Genomic DNA, 21,347 nt, shown 5'->3' on the forward strand with positions numbered 1-21,347 from the left:
TGCACACTAGAGCCGAGTCCTCTGTGACACGCTTTGATTTCTCGCCTGGCAGCCCGCAGCTTGATTTTTGCTCCGCTCTCAAAGAGTGTCTTTTCTGCGTGAGCCAACTGGCCGGCCGGCCGGGCAGCAGGCCTCCGACAGCCGGCAGCTGCTGCTGCGAATATAAAGCAGAGTCAGAGGGCATCGATCGCCAGCTCGCTCCATCTGGGACTCAACCAGCGCGGAAAAAAGGTGAGGCGGCGGTGAAGGAAACGCAACGCACGCCATTCCCCAGTAAACTGACTCGTCATGTCAAAGATGCTGATCCTTCAAGGCTGGAGATTACTGCACTGGCTACGACTACGACTGAGATTACTGCGGATAAGACCCCTCCACGTGGTACGGCGCCCACGGCTACCACACATCACACAGAGAGCACATCTTTATCAATACAGAAACATGATGACAAGCAAGATTATTGACCTGAAACCTGTCAGGCAGCCACAAAAACTCTTGATTGAAGTTGTTTATGCTTCAAAAGAACGTCGCATTTTCAACTCAGAAGTTAAGCTTATTGTGTGAAAGATAGCCCAAGTGAAGTTTCTGAGACCTCGTCTTTCGGTTAGGCTCAGACAGATAATCCTCACAATTAACTTCTAGGGTTTTGGGAGGATAAACAGCAGTAGAGAGGAAAGCGGGTGGACCGGACCGCTGCTTCGACTGCTTGTGTCTGCGCTCCTCCACGAGTCTCAAAATGTGACCCCAGACTTCCTGTGAAGGAAATTCACTTGAACTGCTCCGAGCTGAGATTATCTTTTCAGTCACAACTCAAAGCTCAAGACCTTAACATTGGTAAACCGAGAGCCTCCCCCTCAGGTGGCGCTCCACCTTGACCCTGAAGGTCCGGCGTGACTGGAGTGGCTGATCCACCTCGTCACGCCTCACGCTGCCGCGTCTCCGGAGAGAGATAATGAAACTGCTTCACATTCACCGACAGAGAATCACGGTGTGTGTCCTTGGAACCAAAGATACATGTAAATACCTCAACAAGTAATTCCTGGCAATCTGTGACTGAGTCATGAGAGCTCGGATTTGATTTATTGGACGGACAACCTGCTCATGGTGCCACCTGACACGTGTCAACAAGCACAGAACCATTTTGTCACTTTTGAATATGAATGAGGATCGATTGTTTAACAGATTCTGCAGAAATTTCACCGCGACATGAAAGTGAAGCCTCTCTCTCATCGGGGGGATTTTCTGGGGGAAAGTGTGGGAGAGAGAGAAGCTCTGAGCCTCCAGCAGCTCAAGTCTTTCAAAGAAAACTCTTCATCGCAGCCTAAAACAGCCTCTCACCTGGAACCTGCTCATTCTGAAGCTCTCCTTCCAGCTGTTTTCAACATTGAACAACCAGCTGGTTTCTCTGTGCCCAGTCTTTCAGGACTGAGGTGTGCGAGTGCATGTTGCGCTCCCTTGTTCCTCGAGTATTATCCGGTTCCTCTGCTGTCCGAACTCTCGGTGGGTTTCCATTATGACGTGCCCCTACTGACTCTCCCAGCCCGCCGTCCTCTTTCTCCTCTGTTTTTCGGTACTTTCTTGCCAGCGTGAGCTCTGCTGAACGCTACCAGAGCTCCTCTTTCATGAGGGTTCACATTCTCCTGCCCTCATCTGAGCTCACACACTGATGTTTATTCAGAGTTTCACGCTCAGCTGCATGAAGAATGGCCTGTGCTTTTGCGTGACGGCTGCTGCACAATTTGTGCTTTGGATGACCGCCGACGTTGTTGCTGACGCGCGTAACTGCAGCTCTTAGTTGTTCTGAGGTAGATGTACAGCTGTGAGTCGGCGCTTCAAATATAGCCGACAACTTCATTTTTATAAAGCATAAAACATGCGGTTACATAACTCAGAGCTGAATAAATTATGCAGGAAAAAAAATGCAAGTGTCACCATATGAGAACATAGAATGAAGGCCTGGTTGTAAAGTGGTGCGGCGTTCCTTCCAGCGAGCGCAAGGGTTTACGTAACCTCGTCACCGCTAACAGATGGGTCACTTTAAAGTATCTCACAGAAGAAGAAATCAAGAATGTTCCACGAAGAGAAAATACAGAGATGTGAGCTGAACAACTTTCCTCCACTGAAGTTCCTGCTGAAAACGGAATCATCGCCGCTGAGTTGGCGAAGGAACAGTCGGGACTGATCGCAGCTCAGCGGTCCTCTCGAGAGTCCAAGCTAGCGACTGCTAGTCAGGAGGAACTTAACTCTCATGTGTCAAGAGGAGAAGAAGAAGGTGTCACGTGCTCTGTGCTTCCTCCCAGCAGCAGCGAAAGAAATCCTCACAAACGTGAAGAACATGAAATGGAACCAGCAACCTGAGACCCGCAAACACCGTCTCCTTGGCGAGATCGTCACAGGAGACCGGAGCCCCTCTGGCTCACTCACAACCCTGGACTTGACAAACCCCAGGAGAAGCCTGAGCTGAAGAACCCGGTGGACGGTGTCCGGCAGAGGCCGAAGACGAGAGCAGAATCCTTTCATCTGCTGCTTTTATATCCACCATCACCTTCACCTGGTTTCATCTTCGGCAGGAGCGTCGTTTCCGAGGCTCGACCTCTCCAGCTCAGCGCCCTTCTGTCTAACTCAGCACAAACTCATGAGAATTAATGTGCGACCAAACCTTTCCAACTCTGTCAACATCAGAGTTGATGTTGATGATGTTTCTCTCTGTGTCAGGCTCCATTCCTAAGAGTTTATCCTGCACGAACTGCTCCGGCGAAGACTGGATCTGTGACCGCAGCAGCACAACGGCGAAATAGAAACAAACCCGGCAGACGCAGTTCAGCCACTTTTATAAGACAGAGGAGGAACTTCGGTTTGCAACATCCGGAACTTGAAAGTCAGAAAGTTCAAGCAAAGGACGTAAGTGGGTTCTATTTATAGCCCAGGTTTCTACTGTAGCAGCCCTCAAAGCACTTAACAATGTACCCTCACACACACACACACACACACACACGCTGGAGGCTCCCATGGAAGATGGCAATCTGCTCATCAGGAAGCCACGTCAAACTGAGTACAGTCAATGAAACCCTGAAGCTAACAAAGCGGGGGGGGGGGGGGGGGGGGCAGACATCAGACTGGTGAGCTGTGACTCACAACCGAAACTACAGTGTCACAAGAGGTCAGCGTGAACACACTCACGTACTCAGGTGCACGCACACCAGGCCTCATTCAACTTCGGGCCGATGAATTTGAACTTCCTGTTGGCTCGGCCGATGGATGATGTTGACCGAGCAGCCAATCAATGAAAGAGCGAGACGAGGACTGGATTAACGGAAAAAAGACAGACACAGCACGTGCTGTGTCGTAAAGCGGTTGAATGTGTCGCGAAATGCTGCAAAACCTCAGGTGAGGCTTAGAAGCCTGATGGAGGTGTCAACATGTCAACAAGATGCTCCGGTAACCTGGCAGATTAGACACTTAATCTCTGTCTTCATCAGACTCCCGCTGTTTGTGCTTCACTCCTCCTCCTCCTGTCAAATCTCTCCCTCTTCTTTGTTTCTCCTCCTCCTCAGGCAAACATCGAAGACGGCGACGTCGTTCTTGATCCCCAGAGGACAGATCCCAGAAAGTCAGGGATCTTTTTCAACCACTGATCGACGTCCCAGCTCAGCAGATTTAAATTCAGGGAAAAGATTTTCAGACAGAGGTTGATGACCCAACAACTGCATCCACTGACGCCCCCAGTCTCTCTCGCTTTCTCCCTCCCTCTGTCTCCCCCCCTAGTGTCTTTCTCCCTCCCTCTGTCTCCCCCCTAGTGTCTTTCTCCCTCCCTCTGTCTCTCTACCTGCGTCTGTGTTCTTCCATCTGTCTCTCTCCATCCCTCTCTCCCTCCCTGTCTCTCTCCCTCTCTCGCTCCCTCTGTCTCTCTCTCCCTCCCTCCGTCTCTCTCCCTCTCGCTCCCTCTGTGTGTCTCTCTCCCTCCCTCTATCTCTCTCTCCCTCCCTCCGTGTGTCCCTCGCTCGCTCCCTCTGTGTCTCTCTCTCCCTCTCTCTCTCCCTCTCTCTGTGTGCGTGTGTCTCTCTCTCCCTCCCTCCCTCTGTCTCTCTCTCCCCTCAGTTAAGTTTGAGGCGCTTCCTCTCGGAGCTGGAGAGAGGAGAGGTTGCTTGACTCTCTCCTCCGTGCTCCAGCCGGGCTTCCCTCCAGCCCCCCGTCGCTTCATCATGGATCCGGAGACTAACAGACTCGCTGGGATTATCGCTCAGGTCGCGCTGCTTCTCTCCAGTTCGTGCGGGACGACCGGGGAAGGTGAGCGGGCTGCGCGCATTTCTTTTCCCCCCTCTTGATCCCGGAGGAACCGGAGCGAGTCCCGGTAGCGCAGACCCGGAGAGGCTGCAGCTGTAACCGGGGTCACATATCTGTAGCACAGCCCGGAGAGACGCGAACCAGCCCCGGTGGTGCCGGCTCCTGTGTGCTGACATCCGGGGCTTGAGCCTTTTACTCCGCTGCTCTGTTGGATTTAGCGCGTTACGCATCCGTGGATGCAAGTTGTCGCGGAGAAATGAGGAATATTTAGCGAGCCTGTCAGCGCTGGCGCTGCTCCATCAACTTGAATTGTGACTAATTACTAATTGGATCAAATGTTTGTCGCGTTCAGATTCTCTCCTTCAAAGCTGCTTTCTGTCTCAACACTAAGAATTCGTCCAAGGTTACCGCTCTGTTTTCTAGGTAATTTGGTGCTCAGCACAGCAGGATGAGCATCCTTGACGAGTGTGTTAGTGTGTGTGTGTGTGTGTGTGGGGGGGGGGGGGGGGTACAGGTTGGAGATGAGGCGCTGAGAGATTTGGCGACCTTAATGGTGATGAGATGAGAAGAAAGTGAATACTTTCTCATCTAAATGTTGAGTAATTTCATGCCATGCAGCGTGAAAGAGCCGGTTGTCCTGGAATCAGGAGGAGGAGCAGAGATGCATTCTGATGACCCTCAGTGAGGAAGGAGAAGTCTGGCTGATGCAGCAGCAGGAGCTCTCCACCTGATCCTCATCTGCTCGGCCTCCTCTCTCATTTGTCTCCACAACCCTCCGTCCACCTGCCTCCCTCCCTTTACCCATCTAGTCCTCGTATTGTCAGCGTGAAGCGGCGGCGTGTCAGAGGCTGCAGGTCAAAGCTGTAAGAGAATTCAGTCCCGTCTCTTGTCCTCCTCCATCCCTCCTTCTCTCCTCCGGACCGCAGAGGGAGAAACATTGTTGGCATGAAGGAAATTTCTTTTGACTTTGAGGCCACCACATACAACTTGTTCCCTCATTTAAAAAAGAGATGACTTACGTCTTTGAAAAAGGACAAACGTTGGCCACTTGTGAAGAACTAAGGTCGTCTCCCCAACATGTTGTTCCTGAGGTCCTGTATTAGCCCCGCCCCCACCAGCGATGCCCGCAGGACTTTGGTGGTGAATCAGCAGCACACAAAGAGAAGGAAGTGAAGGATGTGAGATGAATGAGAGGACAAACACGGAGGACTGATGACAAGTGCCAGTTGCTACTACACATCCTAGAGTCCCGTGTGTGCACACACAGAAGTACACACTTATAAACACAACTTCTTCCCTTGAATGATTTCATGGCCACAAGATATCACTTGTTCCCTCAGTTTAGCTCATTTGTGGCTACGCTAAAGCAAGGATGTGTGCTCTTCAGTTCTGTCTCCGCAAATGGTGAGAACGAGTTTCTATCTTGTGGCCTCAAAGTAACTCAGACGCTGGCTGCTGCATCGATAGCTTAACATGCCTGGGCGTGTGTGTGTGTGTGTGTGAGAGAGAGAGTGTGTGTTCCTGTTAAAGCTTCCACCTGCTGCTAAGTGTTTCGGTGCATCTTTTTGTGCTTCACTCTTCCTCCTCACATCCCCCTCTTCTCTCTCCTCTCTGTGTTTTTGCTGTCTATCTCCACCCGGAGACCTGTCCTCCCCCCGCTGCCGAAAAACAGTCAAGCCCCCACATCTCTTTGTGACCCCCCCTTGTTTTCTCCACTCTTTTGTTCGTTCTGCTTCGACAGGTTTTTTCAGATTCTCTCCGCGCATCATCACGGTTGTTACTCAACTAATTAGGGGGTTTTGAACACACACACACACACACACACACACACACACACACACACACACACACACACACACACACACGAGTGGCTAGTTGTCAGGACATGGAAGCCCAGACTGATGTATTTGAGAGCAGCGCCTCCTACACACTAGAGCAGTCATTCCCCAACCTGTGTGTGGCGGCCCCCTGGTGGGCCGCAAAGTTTTTGCAAGTGGGCCAAATTATTTTCCAAAATAGTAAGATATTTGTGGCGGGTGGAAATGTAATTGTATAAAAATAAACACAATAATGTTTTAAAGTTTAAAACTCAGTCACGTTTAAAAGGATATTAAAACGTTAAAATAATACTTTGTTTTGTATTTCCTTCAAGTATTCGATGTGTGACAAGCAAATGAGAGGAAATCTTCGTTCTCGGCAGGACTGCTTTGCAGCGGCTTGTTTACATTTGATACTGATGGCTGAAACGGGAGTGTAGGGGTGGAGCTGGCGAGCAACGGGAGGAGTAAAAGGACGGAGAGACGAGACACTGATGGTGAATCCACAGCTGTCGGAGGAGGGCTGCGAAAAGTTTTGAGACTTAAAAGTTGGCCCTGATTTGGAGGAGGTAGGGAGCCACTGCACGAGAGGCTTTTCATATCTGAACTGACTTCCGAAACATGGAAGGCAACAGACCGAAACAGATTCTGTTCTCATGTTTAATTGGAAGAACACACACAAGACAATTCAGTCGAGACACAGGACTCCCCCCCCCCCCCCCCCCCCCCCCCACACACACACACGGTGTCACCGCTTGAGTTTGTGTTGTGCTCCAAAGTAGTGAACATCCGGTTGGCAAGGCTGCACCGTTAGCTTCCTCTGGTGGCTAATGCTAGTTTAGTAATGCTAGTATCCTTTTCCTTTAGGAATTTAGGATTCACGAGGAAACATTTACCCTTCAAGGTCAGGGAGAGTGACTCAGCCTCCACTCGGGAACGCTGGAGGAGGCGTCTCAGACCTCAAATCAACCCGATTCTCCTCTCCCGCGCCCCCATAGCAGCCGTCCTACACCAGCTGGACTCACCACCCCTTTTTAAAAAAGCTCTGGGATGCAGTTTGAACAGTTTATGTTGAAAATCAGTAATAGAACTGCGCTGAAGTTTGTCGTTGTCGCTGCAGTAAGAGGAACCATCACTGGCAGGCAGCTACCCTGAGGCAGTATTGTAGGTGGAAGGTTGGCGTAGCCGCGGCTGCGCCGCATCTTCATGAGTGCTGTTGGAGTTTTTCTGAGTGTTCACACCAAACACAAATTCGCACTTTTGCACGAACTGTTTCCATACAAAGTCTATGCAGACGCACAAATGACGTGAATTTTCAGTCGGGTGGCACGAACGACGCGAATTTCGCAACGCGTAAATTTGCGCAAGTTGAAAATATGGTCACTACGACATGCTACATGTCACTACGTGTCTAAATTACAAGAACCGGTTGAATAAGGCAAGGCAAGGCAATAAGCTGGTGTCCATTCGTGAAAATCTGTCACCGATCCTAGCTAGCAGGTCGTGAAACTGGCCAGTCGTCATCCGAAAATACCGCTGGAAGTGGCAGTTATCCAGACGCAGCCTCTGGAGGAGCCGGTGAAATTCACCGAGCTGAGCTCGGCTCTGGATGGTGTTGTGAACCCAGATACGACGGCGTTTAGTTTTCCGACATATTTCGGCCTTCCACAGCAGGTAGAACGCAGCAGTTCTTTGAATATCCATGGTAAAATGGTGGAAACAAATGTTGCCAGAAATAGTCGCTACTCGGGCAAGTGAGCGAATTCACGTATTTGCGCGAATGAAACAAATGGACACTAAAATGATCCAGCAGTCAAATTCGCGCGAATAAGGTGACGCGAAATTTGCATTCGCGTTTGGTGTGAACACACAGTTTGGGAGCCAGAAACCTCCACCAGATAAAGTTAGCTGGACTCTGTTTAACAGACCAGGAATGAGACCGAAAACCCCAAAGTACGCTGGAATGGTGACTCGTCCGGCTCTGGTGAGAGCCAACACCATTTCAGGTCCCTGAGATGAGGTCTGTGGTCATCACAAGTGAAGATTTTATGATGGTGACGCAAGCTTCTGGGTCAGCAACATAAATTCAGAGTTGGACGAAGGATTCCTGGTAGAGCAGCTCGACCTTTTCTCTCTCGTCTCATTTTTCCTTTGCCATCTCTGCCTGCCACCCTCTCTCTCTCTCTCTCTCTCTCAGTGCGTCAGCCTGACCCAGCAGCACACTCATCACGCACGGACCATAAACCACAGCAGTGGAATAAGTACAGACTGCAGCAGCCGCAGGTTTCAGACTGAGCCTCCCTCCTGCAGACACTTCACTGCTCATTATGGAGGTGGGGCTAAACGACAACAAAGTATAGATACATATTTTAGCAGTCACAGATGGCGCTCCGATGACTTGTGAGCTGAGGGGGGGAGGTGATGAGATTCAAGAAAATCCGTGTGCGAAACGGCTTCCTGGAGGGCAGTCATGTCACCGCGCATTTAATGGCTTTTTGATATTACCAGCGTAACAAAGTCGCTGTGGGTTGAAATAAACAGCTTGGTAGAGGCAGAGGGAGGAAGGCAGGCTGGTCGGTGTCTGCAGGAGCCACCCGCACCTTCCATCTCCAGAGCAGGTGCGGTCTCACCGTCAGTGGGCATTTGGAAAGACCGAGGAATGATTGTTCAAAATTGTAATTATTTTTCCTGCCATAAACAGTGGCGTGTACATAACCTGGGCTGCCAGGTTGCAGCAGGTGCCAGTGCTTGATAGCCTGGTGAGAGCATCTGTGAGCTCAACAGTTGAACCCTGCAGCCACACACACACACACACACACACACACACACACACACACACACACACACACACACACACAGTATGAAGAAAATATCCAACCAATCAGAGCTGGGTTCCAGCTGCTCTCTTCTCCCAGTCAACAGTAACGTAGCTCCTGGCAGAACAGCAGAGTAGGAAACGTCGCCTCTCAAAGCAACAAGTGGGAACGTCAGAGTAAACGCGCGCACATGCAGTTTCTGCAGACACAGCAATCGCACAGGAGTCTGAACACAATGTGATGATGTCACGTCTCGTCATGCTGACCGAGGCTTGAACATCAAGGATCAAATGTGAGACTGAGACCTGGAAAAGTTTTATTTGGGTTTGTTTCAGGTCTGAAAGTCCAGAAAGCAAACAAAGCAGCAGTGTGTTTTACATCTGCTGGTCAAACGTAGGAGGACGCAACCGAAGGTAGAGACGGTTTCTTTGGCGTTTTCAAGCACGATGATGCCGTCTTGGTGTCGGTCCGATGAGCTTCTGAGTCATGTTGCATTTCTGTTCGGAAATCAGACGGCAATAAAAACATTGCAACATACAAATGGGACCAAGCTTTGGGGGATGGACGTGAGGGACGGATCCCAACCCGCTGGTGTCCATCAGAACTCACATTGAAACCTCCAGTGCGTCTGGGCAGAAAAAAGCTGCAGTGATGGAGGCGGAGGGTGAAATATTCTCTCAATTAAAACATCTTGACCAGCGTTCACTGCTCAGACCAGCAGGCGGCTCCGCCAGCGGACGCTCTACTGGGTTTAGCTCCTGTAAACAAACGTTTGACCTCCGACAGGCTGCCCTTGTGTTCTAGCAGCTACATGGAGATGAGGACTAAAAGCTTCAGGTGGTTGGATGTCAAATCCGACTGCACAGAGGAGCTGCAGACGGCAGCTCACTCCCACAAGCACTACACATGCTAACATTTTCACTGTTCTGTAGTCGAGGCAGCAGAAAGCCCTCCTCCAGATGGAAGAACCAGGTTTTTCTCTCCTTACACTGTCGGACAGTCAAAGAAAGGAGCGCTAGCTGGCCAGCGTGCGTCCCTCCTGAGACTTGATGAGACTTCCTCACACACCAGAGCGTCTGCTGTTCTTGAAGTCTCTGTTTCTACTCCACCGCGCCTGTGATTGCGTCCTGGGGAGGTTTTGATGTGGTTTATGAGAGTCATTTTGTTTAGCTCTATTTTAGTGTGTCAGCAGGTGTTCTGGTAGATACAGCACTGCCTTTAATGTGGTTCAACGTGAGGCAGTGGCTGACACAAGGAGCTCTTGCTGTATCTTTTGGTCAGTTGCTTTTCCACTGCAGACGTTAACATCCTCGTGATTGTCTGGACAGCCGCTCGTCAGGATGGCAAGCACACGAAATGCTGATCCAGGCCACATCTGGAGGAGGTTTGAAATGAGATTCCATGGTGCTGAGCTTCGTTTAGTCGGTTTCAGCTCAGGCCCTCACCAGCACAGCTTCCGCCAGCTCGTCTGCGCCCCAGACAGACATTCGCATCCTGTATGTTCGCATATTTCCAGTTTCATGGCGTGATTGAACAGCCATCGGCGTGCCCACGCGTTTGTAGTGGAGTCCCTCAAAAACGACCTGCTCTGTTTACACATCAGCTGGCAGGCTCGAGTCCGTATTTGCGTTTTCCCGTCCAGCCCCTCAGGTTCATGTCCTGAGAAGCTCATGTTTGCAGGGCGTGCGAGAACAGCTTTAGTCTGTCTTTAGCATTTAGTTAGCGCGCGCGTCCTCCCAGCCAGCGGTGAGGCTGCCGTCGCAACGCTGATTTGATTTCTCCACGTTGTTGGTGCGGCAATGTGACGCTGCCCCAGAAACACCCAAAAACTATCAATATAAAAGAGAATGTCTTACATGGATACTCGTTTATTTTTCTTGAATGCAAAATCGATATTTTGACACACACGGCAAAACTCTGGTTTTTGTTCATCAGCTCCCACGTCATGTGACCGACAGACTCCAAATCAACACCGTACACCGGCACCAGGATGGAGATCGAGGCCACACCTAGTTTTATTGTTCTGGTACTGCTCTGGTATTGCTCTGGTACTGTTCTGGTACTGCTCTGGTACTGCTCTGGTACTGCTCTGGTATTGCTCTGGTACTGTTCTGGTACTGCTCTGGTACTGCTCTGGTACTGTTCTGGTACTGCTCTGGTATTGCTCTGGTACTGTTCTGGTACTGCTCTGGTACTGTTCTGGTACTGTTCTGGTACTGCTCTGGTACTGCTCTGGTACTGCTCTGGTACTGTTCTGGTACTGCTCTGGTATTGCTCTGGTACTGCTCTGGTACTGCTCTGGTACTGCTCTGGTACTGTTCTGGTACTGCTCTGGTACTGTTATGCAGGCTGCAGGTTAAAGACAAGTTGCTGAGAGAAGTTTATCCTTGAATAGGAGAAAAAGATGGGCTGTGTGTGCAGAGGCACCGTCACACGTGTGTGCGCCGGCAAGTGGGCGTGTAATAAATTCATGTATGTTCTGTTTCACTGTAGGTTTTGATTAAGTGGATGAGTCCTGGGAGTTAAAACTAACACGAGGTTGAAGTTTATGTAAGCAGTAGTTGAAGCTGCCTGCAGAGAAAGAGACGGCTGTGACCTGCTGCTGAGCAGCTCTGGGGGGGGGGGGGGGGGGGCTCCCTCGGGGGGGGCTCCCTCCCTCTCCCTCTCCCTCTTCAGTCACAAACAGAAGATATTAAGTACATTAAATATTCACAGTGTTTAAGAGGAAGATAACATGACTATTAAAACAGAGGACAAGAAAAAAAAAATTAAAGTTGAATGAAAGCAAATTTGGAGACAGCAACAAAACAAAAAGGGGTGGCGTGGCTCAGAGGTGGCCTTCTAGTAACCAAAGGGTCACTGATTCGAGCCCCACTTCCCACGGTGACCATGTCCAAGTGTCCTTGAGCAAGATACTGAACCTCTGTTGGCCCTGCGATGGACTGATGACACGTCCAGGGTGAACCCCGCCTCTCACCCGAAGGCTGCTGGGATAGGCTCCACCCCCCACCACCCTTTACGGATGTGCGGCATAGAAAATAGATGGGGGATGTACAAAATAAAAAGTTATGATGAAAGCATGATGATACGCAGAGTAAACTTATTCAAAAAGAAAGAAAACAGCGACAGTAGCCTTCCACGGGTCAGACCTCAGAGAGCCCACCTGATCAGTGGCCATGGCGTCTCTCCACATGTCACTTGTTTCGTGCTCCGCCAGCGCCGGGGACAATGTCTGCACGCAGCTGAATAGAGGGAGCCGCTACACTTTGGCAAAGGTTGTATTTTCCTTATTACTTCAGTGGTTTTAACGCTAAAGGTAAAGCACCAAACATGAAGGGAAGCCATGACGCTTGAACTCCTAATTTACTATTTGGGGGTAAAACCTTTGAGTTCTACAGTCATGGATGTGCAGATGGAAGGTGGTTCAGTTTATCACTGTACTACAAAGTCCATTTAGTTTTTTCCAGTTTATCGTCTTTGAACCTAAAAACACACACAAACACACATACGCCGGATTTCAGGACGTTGGTTCCATTTACTTTCTCCCAGCCTGGCAGCATTGTGTGAGCGTACGCGTGCATTTACCAGACGATGCACTCCAGAGCTCATGAGCTGACATTTTTGGGCAGTGTCGCTGTTGCTGATGATCGATGGGGCGCCGTTAGCTTCAAGCTAAATATACGTGGCTGGCTCTTCCTGCATTCTGGAGTTATGAAGAAGTATTGAAGCAGTTTAAAAAAACAAAACCCTCTCCCTGAGCACAAGAGGTCAGTTTGTGTGAATGCCAAGTACATTCTTTTTGGGTGAAGTTTGGTTGTTGTCTCCAGGCGACAGTCACTCTCGCCACCATGATGATTGTCGTCTGTGGCCAAAGCTACGGGTCAAGTTCGGGCCCACGTGGTCCAGCTGTGATGACACACACTTTGTTCATAGTTCGCCAGTTTTGACGAGAACGTTATTAATCTTATTAGCTGCACGACCGTCACCCTCCGGTATGCGCCTCTCTCTCCCCTCGTCATCATCATCATCATCATCATCATCACTCCTCTTAGAGGAGTTTGTCATTCCTCTGAGCTGATTTGGAGTCAGTGGAGCGTGCGCTATAATCACAGCCTAATGACAGATAATCTGAAGAACACTAAATGACTTTAATCCTGGCCTAATGACAGATAATACTGCAACACCTCTTCCCTGTGTGTTTGTGTGTGTGTGTTTGCGTGTGTGTGTTTGCGTGTGTGTGTCACCAGTTTTCCTTTTGGACTTCAACAAGAAAGTTTCCAAGTCAAAAGTTGCTTGAAAGCACATCTGAAACGAGTCCTGTGACACTGAGCACCGACGGTCTTCACACAGCGGCGATCCAGACCAGTGTAGCAACTCGGACAGTGACAGTCGCTTTTGCAACAAATTTAAAAGGAGCCGATAGCTTGACGCTGTGGTCGGTAATCTCTGATCACCTGGACAGGGCAGACGTCACGTCTCTATTTTTTTTTTTTTTTTTTTGCAGCAGGTCTAGTTTTCTTTTTCAGTGACACGACAACGTGGTCCTCCAAAAACATCTTAGCCGCGAACCAAACCTGCTTGGCCCTCAGGAAGCATCTCAAACAGTCCCAGGGTGCTTCAGCTTGCAGGCCATCTGGATCCGATTCTGGATCCTTTAGATTGTTCCAGGCCAGTTTTTAGGCGATGTCCAGTTAAAACCCCTGATTTTGTGCGAAATGGTTGAAAGAAAAATGTTTCAAATGCCTAAAATCATCATCATATCATCACTATTTAATATAACTGCCAGTATGTCAGACAGTGGCTCGGGAATCTGCATTTGGGCCTTCAGAATCCCTGAGATTGTTTGGATTGTGTTCTGGATCAGTGAGCTGGGGACCAGTTTTCTAATCCAGCTAAATCCATACGAGGTTTTAGGCCGGGTCCAAATACCAGGACCTCAACTGAAGTCTCACTTTAAAAAGTTCTGATGCCTTTGAGACGCGTCAACGAGGGTTCTAAAGATCTCTTTTTCAAGGTAGAGTTCAGACGCATCGTCAGGACAGAGGAACCAAACACCAGGTTTCTCCCTCTGCTGAGAAAGAGTCCTCTCTTGAGTCTGAGGGAGTGTTTGGGAGGTGACTTGCTGCCGACAGATGGTAACGGAGAAATTCATTACTATGTAGCGATTTTTTTTTTCTCATCTTGCCAGGCTTTCACCCATCAACTGCTCTTGAAGGAGCAGAAATGTTTTTAGTCTCAGCTGCAGTTTTTCTGCTAATTACATCAAATTAAAGACTGCGTGATTTGAGTATGCATGAATGTTGAAAGGAATTCGGGGCTGTTATTACTCACCCAACGAGGGCTACAGGGTTCCCTCTCCCAGGGTTGGAGCTGTGGAGCTGCTGGGGGAACATTAGGAGCGCTTGATTAAATCTCCGAGCTCATGAAGGAACCCTGCGCTCTTCAAGGACTGAACTAGGAAAGTGTGAACTCAGCAGCCTACTTCAGGTGAGCTGCAGCTCTGCCTCATGGGACTTGATGGTTTTTCACTCAGCTGGTTGTTTGCATTGAAGAACATAAACCTTTGAATATAAACTATAGAACGTGGCGAGGCTCCTTTACGATTCATGAGACGGCAGCATTAGTGAGAGCCAGGATGAGGGAAAAAGGGACGTAGCGGAGGATAAATGCCCTCCATATTTCTTCTTTAGTGTCATTTATGGAAATATGTGAAGGCAAAGTAGAGGCATGATGGGAGCCATGGGGTCTGATGAAGTCAAGGTGACAGGATTAATGTGGAGCCACCAGTCATGAATCTGGGTTTATTAACCCAGGAACAGTTTTCACGAGGAGCTACCAGAGCAACACATCTGACATCAGGACCTGCTGTATTTGTTCAAGGCAGGAAACCTGACTCCTAAAAGAATGAAGCCATGGATCCTTGGGGGTTGTCAACGTCTCAGCTGATGTGTCGCTTCCAACTCTGGATCCTGGATGTTAAACTGCACCTCACCTCCAACCACGAACCTCTGGATTGTTTTCCCTCTTCCCATTATTCAGGTCATTTTAAGTTGTTTAAAGGTGGCAAAGCGACCATTCGTGAACGGAGGAGATGATCTGTTTGTTGATATTGAACTCTGCTGTCTCTACCTGAGCACCAAGCACCGGCTTTTTCCTCTTCCTCTCTTCATGCGAAGCTAAGCTAGTCACTGCAGAGTCACTCCCTCTTCCAACTCTGGAATAAAAAACAGGAGAATAAAATCATAGATTTACAGGTTCCTCTCCTCTTTACAACCAGATAAATCACGCCAACCAGCCAGCAGCTTCATACCAAACTAAATATGGACAAACGCCTGTCTCTGCTCTTTGGTCTGTCTCATCCACTGTGGGTTGCTGCCATGATTCTATTCATTTAGCGATGCATCACTTCAGGACAGTTCATTAATTTGACGTAATTCCAGATCTGAATCCGATAATTCACTGTCACCAGATGCACAATTAGATCACAACTTGTCAGCAGACAGTGGATAATTAATATAGCATTTAGCAGCAGCACCGCCGCATGAGTGATTGATCGGCACTCATTAAAGAGTCGGCGAAACATTTGCCGTTACACAGCAGTGTAATAATTACACTGTCCCAGTGGGTGGCGGGAGTGCAACAGTCTTGGACCCGAACACCAGCTCACACCTTCACACACCTCACCTTCAGGCTTTGTGTCCATGTGGGCCACAACCTGTCTGTCCACCACACCAAGCACCTGTTGGAGACACGCCAACGCTTTAGGAAGGTACCTTTTGGTACAAACATGGTGGACAACCTTCTCTAGAGAGCTGAGACCCACGCTAGTTAGCTTAGCACACTGAATGGCAGTGGATGGGCTGTGTAGCATACCTCCGTCAAAAGTAATCAAATGCACTTTCCTCCAGGCATTCATACGTGGAGCTGAACATTCATCAGGAAACACATCAAAATTATCATTGTGATGTCAGACTCCTACGTAGCTGGAACCAGCCTCCTAGCAGTGAGTTAATGCACACTTGAGACTGCGGCGACTGCTAATCATGGCTAACTTTGTCGGACAGGACGATGATGATTCCTTCTGGACGAATGAAGACCTGGATCCTGATCAACCTGAACCAGGATACATGGAAGAACTAAGGGATTTGCAAGCTGAGTGGACAGAATGGAGCTATGCTAACTCGACCATCTCCTATCATTTACTGTGCTAAGCTAACTAGCTGCAAACTGGTCTCACCTCCCTTACGCCCATAGAGAAAGAAGACCTCTGTCTTGTCAGACTCTGGGGACGATGGGCGATGAGAATATTTCTCAAAAAGTTGGCGTGCACCTTTAAAAATTCCACGTCCCCCCTTCACCTTGAAAATTTGCAAACGGCCATCTAATCATTTATTTTTGAAATGTGCACTTTTGCTGAGAATGATAGATTTCTACATCACTTCAAATGCCTGAGCCCAGGCTCTAACGTGTCCTTGTTACACACTAAAATAGATGCTGATTACTGCTTAATGCTGTCACGGCTGTGTATTTTCTGGGAAGTTAACACTGCGTGACCACAGCTCGGCAGCCTGCTGCTCCTCGGTGACTGCTGATGAGAAGAAGCAGAGCCAGTCAGTTTGTATTAGAGAGAAGGACACAGCTGAGTCAGTGGCCATTAAAGATGTAAGGCTGAGGCTGAATTTCAACACTACAAGATCGAGCTAAATCAGCAGCGAGCACTTTGAGGTGAAAAAGAGGAGGAAGAGAAGGGATGATGAGGGTGAAGAATGGGGGAGCGGAGCAGGAGAAGAGGAGCAGGAGAAGACAAGGAGGAAAAGCAATATAAAGAATGAGATGATAAACTTTAGAGGTCGGAGTCTGCGGGCTGTCTGATTGTAGTATTCCCTCTTTGTCTCACACAACTGCTGTGACATTTTCCATTGCAGCTCCCATTTTATCCCTCACTGACTTTGCTCCGTGTGCCTTTTGGCCACCATCTGCTCTCCAGATGCACCAACTCACTTTTTTTGAGATGATTTGACTTCATAACAGGAAATAAGAGGCAAAAGAAGGAGGGATTGCTGTCAGGGTGAGTGTGAGGACAGCAGGTCTGGAGGAAGATACTGAGGATGGGAAACAAGTTGATGAAAAGCGGAAGGATGAGGTTGGTGGAGGGGTCAACAAAAGCGAGGGAGGGACCAACCAGTGTGAAGAAGGAAAGGGACGAGGAGATAGTTTTGCTCTGAGAATTGAGCAGTCCTGTCCCGTCCGTCTCCTTGCCGTGACTCTCAACTGCTTCTACAATTTCACCCACTGTTGGCTTTGGAGTGGGTGTGTGCATATGTGTGTGTGTGTGTGTGTGTGCGTGTGTTTTCATGTTCGGCTTTGAATTTCACACAGCCCTGCAACTTATGGCATTCTGGTCCCCCCCCCCACCAAGACTGCACTGATATTAATGAGAATGTCTGGCCACAAAAAAACAGAGATTCTAGTGATACGTGGATTTAAAGCGACAGCCTCCTCCATCACTCCATAGCCACGTACCTACAAAACTATAAACATGTCTGATGTTACCTTGACAACCCAGCAGCTGGGGGGATGTTGGGAGGAACTGAGTGACAGCAGCAAAGGAAGGGCTGAGCTATCTAAGACACTCAAACTGCCCCCTGGTGGATGTTTGTGGGCAGTGGCTGTCTCGCTTTATGTCGTTTCCGCTTCACTCGCAATGTCTCCATGAGAAGTCCTTCCTGTCACCTCTGTGTTGCGCATTTGTACTTTAAGTTTGGGAAAGGATCCTGGTTTGCTGGTATATTCTGACAGGTGTGCTCATGGCCAAGGAGGCTCCAAATCACCTGTTCATCCTAAAAGCCCAGAGTGAAGCCCTTTGTCCTCTTTTCAGACACTGACAGCAGAAAAGTCCACAACACCACTAAATTACACTCGAGCTGAAGGCAGCCTCATCCTGCTGAGCCCGCTATGCTTCACATGAAGAGTCATGCGCTGTGGAGGAGCTGCAGGGTTAGCTGCAGGGTTAGCTGCAGGGTTAGCTGCGCCGCTGCGTGCTCCAGCTGTGTTTCTGCTCCAACGATAACGTGCGTAACGCCTGCCACTCTCACGCTGAGACATGTTGATAATTTACAAGGTTCAACTTTCTAGGAAGCACACCAGACAATTAAAATGTCACAGACGTAGGCAGAACATCGGCTCAAAGAAGATGTCCGCGGATTCTAAACCCAGCCTCAAACGTAGCTGCTCGCCGCCTTTCACCGATACATTCATCACTCTCTCCTCCTCCTTTCACATGTTCTTGCTTCACTTTGACGCCGTGTCTTTTACAAATTTTTCAGGAGTCATAACTGATAGTAAAGGACAGCATTAGCATGCAGGGTGGTGATTCAGGACAAAGGTTCATTCTAATGGCCCCCAATCCCTGCGAGTAGATTCTGACCCTGGTGGTTCTCTGGAGTGCTGACCGGCGCTCGGGCTCACCCTGGGATCATAGTCCTCCAAATCAGACAAAACAAGTCCAACATGAACAGATGTGACTGGACTCTGCGGGCGCTGAGCGTGTGAGGGTTTCTGGGTCTTAGCCGGTCATATCTCAGCCATGGGATCAAATTTGACCCCCAAGTGACATAAAATTGAAATCTCTGTGAGGTGCGTTACCAACCCAAAGATAAAACTTCTTGAAAAAGGTGGGCTGGAAGATTAAATGTGAGAAAGGCAGAGAACAAAAGCCACCTCCAGTCCTCTGCCCTCTAACCAGCAGTCATTTTCTAAACAGGAAGCGGAGGGTTTCATGGCGTGAAGAGGAGGCTTATCACTTTAGCTCAGCTTGTGTGATTCTCCATTTTCTCTCTGTGCCATAAATGAACTCCCGTTTATCTACGACTTAGTTCAATCGGGATTTTCAGATTTTTCAAAATCTATCTGTCGAAGTGTTTGACCAACAAGCTGTGACGTACAAACACACCCGTATCATTTATGGTCGATCCCATGAAGCCCTACTTCACCCAAGAATGGATCTCTTCTCACAAACAGATGTCCTGCGCTCATTTTTCCCTCCTGCGTTTCTCACAAGTGACTTCAGAATGCAGAATGAGCCCCGTACATTTAGCTTGATGCTAACAGGGAGCGATGGTGCCCACCGCAGAACGTTTAGCGCGTCGTCCAAAATTATGGATACACAATCTTCAAAACACTTTGATTCGAGCTCACAAACACACTTGAACACATCTGTTGGTTACTGTGCGTTTACGGGACGATTAGCTTCAAGCTAAACATGCATGGCTCTTTCTGCATTCTGGTGTCACAAAGAAGTGCAGGAGGGAGAAAAACAAACATCTTTGATATCTGAAGACACCTGCTTGTACTTGAAAGGCAGAAACACACCTGGATGGTGGCTGAGGACAGATTTTAACACTCCTAAATCTTTATTTACTCCTCGTCCATCAAACACTGGCTTCCAGTCGAATGAAGGCACCTTTGTCAAACTCCTGTTACCTGACGGATCTGAGCACGCCGTCACAGCGAGGGGAACAATTAGGTCAGTCCAGTAAACAAGTGCTATAATATAACATGCTGCATCAATATTTTATCACCACTCAGCTGAAGCTGTGCTGCTGCTTCCTCTTCATATCTATGAGTCCCCAACGTCCCATTCAATTTCAAATAAATTAATTTTAGTGCCTGGCAGACATGAATATTTTCACACTTTTTCCTGCAATACAGAGACAACAGTTTTTTTTCCTCCTCCGAGGAGATGTGTTGTTTTCAATTAGGAGGCAAAAATATTCTAATCATTAACTTACTGCAGCTGGTAGATAAGTAGATATTTATTATACATATCACTGAGCCATTAGCATGAGTGATGTAGCCTGCAGCATTCCCTCCAAGTCTGCATAATTCTGGCATTATGATTCACCGCGAGTGTTTCGGGTTTTACTGTCTGGTTTCAGCATCTGTGACGCCGTGACTCATGCATCTCTGGGTACCAGCCACCGTTAGCGCTCACCTCGGCTCCTCCAGCAGCCGCCTGGTGGGTCGCCATCGTGGCTGAAACTTCTAAAAACATCCAGTATTAAATCAGCCTCAAAGGATTCGCATCGCCCCGCGACTCGCCGGCCGCTTGAGTCTAATGTCACTGATGCTTGCCCCCAGAGGGACATCTAGGCCTGCACCCGCCCAATCATACAGGCGACTGCTCAGCCACGACGTTCGTCCTGGGAGTCACATCCAGGATTGCCCCCCCACCACCACCACACACACACACACACACACACACACGCACGCACACACAAACCAAGCAATCTCAGTTTTTGGTTCCCCGATTGGGGGTCATGCTATCAAAGTGGAGCATCACACTCTATTATCTAGGAAGAGGAATGTGGCGGTTGGACTTTTAAGTTTTGTGTGTGTGTGTGTGTGTGTGTGTATGTGCGGGGGGGGGCAGCCTGGTCCCTCTACAGGCATCAGTTTGTGTCGAACCACACAAAGAACATTTGATTCCATTTGTACCCTCCGCGCTGATTAATCACCAAGTTCAGCTCAAAGTCAACAAGGAAAACGCATCATTTTGTTTCACTTCTGACTTCCACAGAAAAACAGAGGTCCAGTTTATCACCAGAAAACAACAAAAATCACCTCGTAGGAGTCGTTGGAAAACCGGCATCGTGACTTACCAACATCAGTCCAGTCGGGTGATCCGGTCCAGTCGGGTGATCCAGTCCAGTCGGGTGATCCGGTCCCGGGCTAACAGGGACTCGCTGGGACTCATGGAGGAGAGGCGGTCTGGCGATGGTCGGAGTCAGAATCAGAAATCCTTTATTAATCCCTTAGTGGGAAACTGTTGGATTGCAGTGCTCCATGTCGCAGTCAGGATAAAGACGGAGGAAGTCACCTGTCCAAGATGTAGAAAAAATAAGCTAAAAAGAAATGAAACACAATCTTAAACACAGTAAAACAAACAATTTATAATAGAGACAAAATATTAAATGAAGAAGATAAGGAGGTAGATTTTTGTACATATTTACATTTTTACACGACAGTCCCGGGGACCGGCGGCCATAGCGGTCTCACTCAGGATGTGTCGCCGCTGAGCTGCGTCCTCTGGGGCGCCTGTGTGAATCGCGTCACAGAGTTAAATGACCGTCACACCAAGGCGCCTGCTCTCCCCCAGCGGGATATTCCAGTCCAATCCCAATTCAAGGCTGACGAAGGCGGCCATCCACCCAAATAATCCTGTAGACCGAGGGTTTACAGATCCAATCAGAAATATTCCCCACGGAATGCAGGGGCGGGAAAACTTGAGTCATTCATCCAAATAAAATTGAAATGAAGAGACGAAACTTAAGACTGGTCAGCCCATGAGAACTGACACACCTGGAGCAGAGCTGAGACACAGCGAGGTCACAGGTGGACCGCTCACTTGAAAAGGGCGGGAAAATAGACAGTG

At 48.9% G+C, this 21,347-nt stretch overlaps 1 protein-coding gene and 1 long non-coding RNA gene across 7 annotated transcripts in view; one reads left to right on the forward strand and one right to left on the reverse strand.

The window, feature by feature from the left end:
• Positions 1-4,063: 4,063 nt before the first annotated feature.
• The window catches only part of LOC147262124 (contactin-associated protein-like 4), an 83,059-nt gene continuing 65,775 nt past the window's right edge, over positions 4,064-21,347 (forward strand). For all 5 annotated transcript variants that reach the window (XR_015115968.1, XR_015115969.1, XM_086204534.1 and 2 more), the window contains exon 1: positions 4,064-4,284. Coding sequence is in view for 3 of the 5 variants with exons in the window: in XM_086204534.1 (XP_086060660.1) it covers positions 4,200-4,284 (85 nt within the window). In the remaining 2 variants the exon portion in view is untranslated. The remainder of the gene's footprint in view (positions 4,285-21,347) is intronic.
• On the reverse strand, positions 13,375-21,284 carry LOC147262125 (uncharacterized). Of its 2 annotated transcripts, none has more exons than XR_015116143.1 (3): positions 20,926-21,284; positions 20,575-20,792; positions 13,375-15,128 (listed from the first exon to the last, which is right to left on the reverse strand). It is a non-coding gene; the product is annotated as an uncharacterized LOC147262125 (long non-coding RNA). The 2 variants fall into 2 exon arrangements; XR_015116144.1 differs by having other exon boundaries at positions 20,575-20,817.

This window comes from Aulostomus chinensis, chromosome 5 (genome assembly GCF_037954235.1).
Source record: "Aulostomus chinensis isolate RoL2024-O1b breed Wild chromosome 5, RoL_Achi_v1.0, whole genome shotgun sequence".
NCBI lineage: Eukaryota > Metazoa > Chordata > Actinopteri > Syngnathiformes > Aulostomidae > Aulostomus > Aulostomus chinensis.